At 39.8% G+C, this 9007-nt stretch overlaps 1 protein-coding gene across 1 annotated transcript in view; it reads right to left on the reverse strand.

The window, feature by feature from the left end:
- Positions 1-1966: 1966 nt before the first annotated feature.
- LOC108904609 (guanine nucleotide-binding protein subunit beta-1) overlaps positions 1967-9007 on the reverse strand; it is a 21850-nt gene continuing 14809 nt past the window's right edge. Inside the window, exons 3-6 of the mRNA XM_018707235.1 lie at positions 7341-7550; positions 6657-6993; positions 5781-6092; positions 1967-4697 (exon numbers count right to left, since the gene is read on the reverse strand). Of these exons, the coding sequence (XP_018562751.1) occupies positions 4591-4697; positions 5781-6092; positions 6657-6993; positions 7341-7550 (966 nt within the window). The 3' untranslated portion in view covers positions 1967-4590. The remainder of the gene's footprint in view (positions 4698-5780; positions 6093-6656; positions 6994-7340; positions 7551-9007) is intronic.

Below are 9007 nucleotides of genomic sequence, written 5' to 3' on the forward strand. Positions count from 1 at the left end.
TATCGGAATAACAGAACGCCGAGGAGGTATTTTTGTTCCTGGTATTTCCTGGCATTTTAAATATTTTTGGACACATTTGGTAACATTTTTTATCAGGATAACAAGGTTGGGCAGGTATTTTTGTTCATGGTATTTCTTGGCATCTCGAAAATTTTCGGAGACTTGGAAATAATTTGTATCGGGTTGAGGAGGTATTTTTGTTCCTGGTATTTCTTGGCATCTCGAAAACTTTCAAACTTGTATCAGGATAACAGAATGTTAATCATTTGAGAATCCTATTAATTATATCGCAGGAAAAGCTGTACGAAACTTGGGGATTTAGATTGGGTACTGCTAAATCGTTTTCTAACCCTAGAAATTATTTTATATAATACGTTTGCCAGACCAGATCTCAAATATTTTCTTAAATAATTAGAATTAAATCTGAATGGATTCACGGCTGTAAATGAAACACGTCGGTCGGAAAAATCCCATATATTAACAATATCGACTTACATAAATTTATTCTAACAAAAATCTATATTATAAAATAGTTTAGTAGAACTATCCTTGAGAGGGCAATAGCTCCATCCCAGCGCATTCCTGTGCTATCCTGATTCCCAAGGCGAACAGGCCAATCGACTTTACCAACGCCCTGAAAAAAAATTACAAAAACTTAAGACTAACGTTTATAAAAATCTTTAACAAATAAATCCTTGCAACAATTTAAGAGGTTGTTCTTATCGAATCAGAAATGTCACAATTGAAAAATTCTTTACCTACGACCATTACCGTAAATACTTAAAAACACATCATGTGCGATCAATGCAAGATTCCTATTACGTACCGTAAAAAAAATCGCACAGCTTGGTAAAAAAATCGTAGTTTTCCTAGCAACCGCCTTGCAACGGTCAATACAAACAGTATTTATTGTATTGATTTAATTTGGGTAAATTTTTTTGGATTCACCGAAGAAACTTCAACCTAAAATACTAAAATTTTGCTTACATGACACATTTTTTCATTATTAGTTCTTTAAGATAAACGCAGTCAAATTGAGAGGTCGATACCTTTGCATCCCGTAGCAATAAATGAGCATAAATGCAACTTGCCTTATTTGTAGAAACACATATATAAGGTGTCACAATTTAACGTAGCAGGATTATACCTGTTAATAGAACATGACGTTAAGTTGAAAAGTATTATCCAACACGTGTGAGGACGTTTGGTTTCAATATATAAAGTTACATTATTTACCAAAACACACAAAGTTTTTTGTATTCACTAAGAAACTACGAATATTTTGGATTTAAAAACTTTAAAAGTTAAAACTTATTGATGGACACCCTGCGAGTGAAACATTATGTCGGAAGAACTTCGAGATTATAAAATCGGACAATATTGAGACTATATTAGAAACGGAAAAACTAAATTTATAAAATCAGAGGGCTTATCTCTATAAATTATTCTTTTCCAACACGACAAAAATACCCAGTTAAATAAAAATAACAATTTCCTTAATATTGAACATTTGCAGACACAATCTTAACCTCACTTTTATAAAAGATGATTTATACGTACCATTTGAAGTCGTCCTGGTACAGTCCTTTCAGAAACGCCGTTATGCTACCTTGTTTGGCCATGTGGGCTTCGATTTTCTTATTTCCTTGATAATAATATAATGGATTTAACGAACAAAACGCACCCGCAAAAAAATCTAAACAGAAATGTCATCGGTTAGTAACAGAGCATTGCCAACTGTATAAAACATTTGGTACCAACTGTTTTTCGTCGCCGGAAGTATCTAATCGACTGGCAACGGCCGACTACACAAAAATCATTAAATTGATACGTCACTAGATGAATAGTTACTTTTCGTAGTTATGCAACCAACCTTACACCTCTGCTAATTGCGTGTTGCCTGGTTACAATTTTTTTGAGAGGGGAAATTGAAAGCATGGAAATGGGCAGCAAAGGAGGCACCATGAAATTTTAATTGTTTATTTTATTAGGTACGTTACAATATAACATATATGTTGCTATAGTATTCATACACCATACGCAAAATCATTAACAATAAAAAAATGACAATTCTAAACTACACTTTGAAAAAATCGCACGTCACCTTAGTCGGGTGGGATCGCCCATCAGATGTCCATGCTCATTGTATATATATATTTATATTCATATATTTATGCGAAATAACTAAAAAATATGCGCCATACAAGTATTTAGAATGAAAAATTTGTGCCCCGGAACCACCCGCTGCGGTTGCCCAGACGGGAGAAACAAAAGACGGTAGAGAGTGGTCCTGCGAGAGAATCTAGACAGCGTAAGGGGGGAGAGAACGAAAAAGAGACGCTACATGAACGCGCGATATTGTGCCCCGTAAGTCAAAACGATAGCGGCGATTTTAATCCATCTCTCCAATTATTATTATACCTGTGACATTACCTATTTAATATATAAAAACGTTCGCGCCGGCCCCCGGGGCGCTTCCAGCCGGCCGACCGCCAACGGTCGCCGAGCCAGGGGCGCGTCTGATATAGGGGCCCGCCCGGACCGCGGGCCGTCCCGTCGCCACACGGACAGGACGCCTCGTATGCGGCCGTGAACGGTTTTGAGCCCTTAGCGTTCGGATGGTTGTGTTTCCAAGCGAGATAAATGAAACCGTTCAGAACGGCATAGGGTGCCCGCGGTACCGAGACAGAGCCCGCCCGGCCCACGCCCCCGCGGCCCCCACGCACACCAAAATTACAAGCACACCGTTACGATATAATAAATAATTTAAAAAATTATACACTTATTTTAGTTAGACGGCGGTGCGGCCCGCCACGCCGGTTTGGGTTTTATAAAAATGTGCTGGGCGAGTCGCGGGCCCCACCCCCCACACCCGAAACACCTTCCGTGCAGTAGAAAATCATAGATCACGTGAATTTAGTTAAAAAACAGGTTTTTTTTTTGTTTTTTGTTCATTCCACTCACATACAAGCAAAGCTAGATTATTTTTATGGTAAAACTCTTATAGTATGAAAGGCGGTGGCGGTTACGGAAAATCGAAATAAAACTTGGGACCCGTATAGTTTTTTTTGGGGACGGTTTAATAGCCCCAGGTAGAATTCTACAAAATAAAAAATTATGACTTCTTACGAGATCCCGAAAAAGGCTGCTCGATCTGGGTTGGGCTGTCAAAAATAATATCACAAGTTTCTATATATTTTTTTTAAATCAAGCTCACCAAGCGTATAACTTTCCCTTTTTTACTAAATGTGGGTAATTTTTGGGAAGTTATATTTATTTTTATACTATTTTTGAGATTTTCGTACTTTTTTAAGTGAAAAAGGCGTTCTTGTAAAATCAAATGGAACTTGCCAAAAACCTGTTTCGGAATCTTTATCGTTACACAGGTTTTCCTCGAAAACGGTTCGTCGTATCGATAACAAACAAGTATACCTTTTTCATTTAAAAGAGCACAAAAGTCTTCGAAATGGTAACAAAAATAAAAAAAAGTAATGTCACAATTTTTTTTGGAGCAAAAATGTAGAGTGCTTTGCCCCCAAGCCCCCAAAGTAACAAGTACTAAAAATTTAAAAAATTTAATGAGAAACAAAAGAGTTACAACGAAAAACCGATTAGCAACTATCGACCAAGAACGACCTCGAATATAAAAAATTGTATAAACTTGTGATATTATCTTTGCGGGCATAGAAATTGTCTCCTAAAAAACAGTACGGGTTCCTAACTCCATTCTCGGAACGTGACCATTTCGATTTTCTGCGACCACCACCGAAAAGGATTTAGATATAACGGAAAAGTGATAAGAGGAACTCAATATTTACAAAAAAAATGCGAGAAACCAGAACGTAACGTTGCAATTTCCCTCAAATTAATATTTAGAAAAAAAAAAACGTCGAAAACAACGACAGGTGATAGCAAAATGGAACACTGTTCTTACAGTATTTTCAGAGGCAGTATCTCAAAAGAATTTGATTCATAATCTGCCCGGTAATCTTTGAGGGCGGGACGCCGCCCAGCTGGGTCTCGCGTCAGGCGACGCCCGCTTTTATGGCACGCTCCTCCGCCCGTTCGGTCGGAAATTCCAAGACTAGTAGCCGTGTCGTGCGCCCGCATCAGCAGATTATCCATTGTTTTTTTTTAAAGTTTAGAAACCCCCAAGCGTCCCGTCGGAACCCAAAGGAACCCCAACTAGTTTTGGTCATTTTTTTTTTTGTACTTGTGACAAACCGAGAGGAAAAATTGGTACGGCTAGTCTCTGCGCACGCGCGCCCTCGCCCGCATCACAAAGCCGGCGCTGAAAAAACAAAAAAAAACACACAACGGACACTGCGAGAGATAAAGGGGCATTGCGTGGGCCAAACCGGTCACGAGACGGAAAAATTGTGACGGGGATGGGACAGTTCTATGATAAATTCCATCAGGAGCGGGATAAGTTTCACCGAAAATGAAACGGTCAGGAGTAGAGGGGATAAATTTTGGTGAAGCCGTCGAAGGCGGGAACGGAATCTTGGGAAACGTCGGTAGATGCGCGCGTGCGGCCCCAGTTGTTGTGATGCGGGCGAGAGACGCTTTGGTTGTGGCGTCTCAGCCGTCTTAGTTCCAGATACGCAGGAAACTGTCCCAAGAGCCCGTGCCCACAGCCATGCCGTTCTCGGTCACTCCCAGGCAGCTGACCCGGTTATCGTGGCCTGCTAGTATACCTGCAAAAAACGAAAGGCCGTTAATACGTCGTCAGTAAAAAGTAATTTATTACTTTTCCAATTTATAAAAACGAAATAAACTTTTCAACTACTGGTATTGTGGGAAACCCCTTTGCGGGCTAGTGTTTCGTTAGTTAAAAATTTTATTTCGCCTACAAAGTAATGATATAACTAAGAAAAATAAAAAAAAAAATGAAAAATTTCTAAACCAGTATGATTTTTTTCAGAAGTTACATTTTTAAAAACACATTTTTAGAAAAAAAACCTAATAGCTGGTGATGGTAGCGTAAGATAGAAAAATGTAAAGCTAGAAAATGCTCACCACTATTTCAATATTAGCGACAACATGCAACTAAAATTGAGAGACGTTTGAACTACTCATTGAGATTAACACCCCACTAAAATTAATTTGTCGTTATCGGTCGCCTTAAATTTGACATATAAAATAGAAATCTATAAATAATATTTAACGGTGACACACAGAGTTGCCCTTTATAGCTGGCTTATAAATTTGGAGACGCGATAAAACAAAATATGACGGAATTTAAACATAATGATGAAAATTATATCTTAAAAAGAAAACTAAATTAATGTCCTTAAGAAATACATATTCTTTTATTACTTCTCACTTATTCTGAAGTTTCAAGAAATAGAAATTTTTTTTTTTGAGATTTTCAGGATTGGATTTTTAATGGCGTCTCAGGATTTCTAGTTATATTCGAATTTAGCGAATTTTTATTCCACATTTCCTCCCCATCAAACGCCTTCGGAGATATTTTAGCAAAGGTTCAATTTTTTCAAATTATAGCATAGCATTTTGAGAACAGAACTGTTTTCATTAGTACTTTTTGTTCAAATCGTTAAATTCGGTGTGTATACTTTTCATTAATAATTTGACAAAGTTCGTCAATTTACTGCAAATTTAAGATCTAATACTAATATTTTGTCCAAGAAAATATATAAAATATATACAGGATGTTACATTTTAGTGTCTATTTCCTGAATTTAATAAAGACATTTAATTTTAATTAAGAATGAGCATAAAAAAAAACTCAAATATTCATTAGCTCGCCGTTTACTTACCGGCCCTCTCCGTCTTCATCGAGTCCCACACGTTGCAGTTGAAGTCGTCGTAGCCGGCCAACAGCAACCTGCCCGACTTGCTGAACGCCACGCTGGTGATACCGCATATGATGTTGTCGTGACTGTACATCGCCAGCTCCTGGTCGGCACGGATGTCGAACAGCCTGCAGGTGGCATCGTCGCTGCCGGTAGCGAACGCGTACCCGTTGGGGAAGAACGTCACCGCGTTGATGTCCGACTCGTGGCCGGGGAACGTCTGCTTGCACAGCCCCTCCCGGATATCCCACAGCTTGGCGGATGCGTCGCAGGCCCCTGCAGAAGGCAACGATTCGTCCGTTTTACATTTATTTCCGTCTAACAAAGACACAACCCACCTGATACAAAGGTGCGCATGTCTGGCGACAGCGACAGCGACATGACGTCGCCGGTGTGGCCCAGGAAAGAGGTGACCTGCTGACCAGTCTCGATGTCCCACAGGGCGCAGGACATATCACCCGAGCTGGTGACGATCTGGTTGTCGTCCAGGAAGCGGCAGCAGGACAGGTAGCCCGTGTGGCCGGGCAGCTCCCTGCTGACCCTCACGTTGCCCTCCCTGGTCTTTAGGCTGTAGATGGAGCAGATGTTGTCCAGGCCGCCGCACGCCACAAAACTGCCCGAGGGGGCATAAGCGCAGGTCATCACCCACGACGATCGCAGCGGGATGGCGTGTACCTGCGGACAGAGTGCGAGCCATCGCGATCAAGATGATAACTCGAGGGGATTTGGGAGCGACATGTGAAACAAGCGGGAGGAACAAACATTTTGATNCAGGCCCCTGCAGAAGGCAACGATTCGTCCGTTTTACATTTATTTCCGTCTAACAAAGACACAACCCACCTGATACAAAGGTGCGCATGTCTGGCGACAGCGACAGCGACATGACGTCGCCGGTGTGGCCCAGGAAAGAGGTGACCTGCTGACCAGTCTCGATGTCCCACAGGGCGCAGGACATATCACCCGAGCTGGTGACGATCTGGTTGTCGTCCAGGAAGCGGCAGCAGGACAGGTAGCCCGTGTGGCCGGGCAGCTCCCTGCTGACCCTCACGTTGCCCTCCCTGGTCTTTAGGCTGTAGATGGAGCAGATGTTGTCCAGGCCGCCGCACGCCACAAAACTGCCCGAGGGGGCATAAGCGCAGGTCATCACCCACGACGATCGCAGCGGGATGGCGTGTACCTGCGGACAGAGTGCGAGCCATCGCGATCAAGATGATAACTCGAGGGGATTTGGGAGCGACATGTGAAACAAGCGGGAGGAACAAACATTTTGATGTTACGGTCGTCGAAACGAGAAAAAAATGTGTATTTTATTATTATCTTTTGTATTTTTACTATTTTTTAAAGGCGTTACAAATTTCTACCAAAAACACTAACAGATGACATCAAAAAATGTATTTCCATAATTTAAATCTAGGTATCCAAAATATCTAACGTGACAGACGCAGAAGAATCCTAGCTGCTGATATTGTGGGAAAAGAACCTGCAGAGGTGCATATGGCAAGGAATTTTTCTTCCCGGACTTACCTTGTTGGTCGTGTGACTGTCCCATACGATGAGTTTGCCGTCTTGAGAGGCGGACACCAGGTTCCTGGAATCAGAGCCCCAGTGCATGGCGTATATTTTGGCAAGATGGCCCCGGAGGGTGCGCCGCGTCCGCATCTGCACCCTCCCGATGGGCTCCAGGCTGGCGGTGGCCTGCACCAGGGATGTGTCGCACGCCGCCTTACGGGCATCCTGGAAAACCACAAAACAATTCAGTCATCAAAATCTCAAAACTAATCGATATATTTAGTATGTCTCAACTCAACACTTATACCACCTGACGAATCCTCGTTGGGTTGTCGAAGTACTGGTGGTTTTTTTTTTTTCAAGAGTTTCAAGAAACTCGAAAAACTACTATTAATTTTGTTAACGTTACGAAAATATGTCTATAAATTGTTAAAATTGTTATTTTTGTATCTAGAACGCGAAATGGTACTTTTGCGTTCGAGATGCAGACAATATTTTTTTGAAAACTGCAATAAAATAAGACAATTGCGTTATTAGGCCAATCATTATAGCTTTTTTTCCAGGAAAAAAATATTATTAGAAGTTTCTCTGCGGAATATTGTTCAGAAACGTGTTATAAACAAAATATCAAAAAATCAACTCGAGACTAGTTGGGAAACTTTGTTAAAACAATGGTCAAAATTATGGAAAAGTAGTTTTTCGACTGGCGTAAAAAAACTGTTATTCATAGAGAAAAAAACGTGTATACAAAAAAGGTAGGTATTAAATAAATCTGTAAAATAAGACAAGTCCGATTAAATTCCGATAATTTGTTTATGCGCAAGAGCTCAAAAATGGTCGAAATTGTCCGCTTCTTTCAATTGCTAATAATTAATGCAATTTTCATTGCAGATACTTGTAATTCAGGATTTTTGAAGCTTTTTGCACCCTTAATAAGTGGTAAAAATTTCAGCCCAAGAACTTCATTAGCTTGGCGTCGGCAGAATTTGTTATCTAAGAAGATGCTATTTTCAATTCATTTTTCCCAAGCTCACAGGCGTTGTAGGGTTTCGATCATTAGTTGTTTTTGTACCAAAATAGTTGTATTGACATATGCATTTACTGATAATTTAATTTGTTTAAAAATGACTTTGAAAAAATGTTAATATTTATTACATCGTTAAGCGTGCATGCTAAGCCTCGCCTTCCCCACTCGTTCGCTAGACCAAGTAATAGAACGCATCGCCGATATCTTCTTTTTCGAAATTAAATAGTTGAATTCACCTTAATGTTAATGTAAGACATGAAAATATAGCTCTTAATGTATACTCTCTCCAAATTTCGGCTCTTAATATTAATAATTAAGGTCACTGCGATTAAATAAATAAAAAAAATTATCTCAGCTTCTAATCAACTTACGATTTTTTTTTTTTTTAAAAATTCGAAGAAAACTAAAGTAAAGAGGTTATTATTTTATTTTATAATAATTACCTATCTTAACAGTTTAATAAATATTAATATTTCTTCAGTCAATTTGAAACAAATTAAATTTGAAAAACTAAATTCTCAGTAAATGTCAATATGTCAATACAACTATTTAGGTACAAAAACAACTAATGATCAAAACCCTACAACGCCTGTGAGCTTGGGAAAAATGAATTGAAAATAGCATCTTCTTAGATAACAAATTCCGCCAACGCCAA

The sequence above is a fragment of the Anoplophora glabripennis genome, unplaced genomic scaffold, assembly GCF_000390285.2.
Source record: "Anoplophora glabripennis isolate ALB-LARVAE unplaced genomic scaffold, Agla_2.0 scaffold294, whole genome shotgun sequence".
Classification (NCBI taxonomy): Eukaryota; Metazoa; Arthropoda; class Insecta; order Coleoptera; family Cerambycidae; genus Anoplophora; species Anoplophora glabripennis.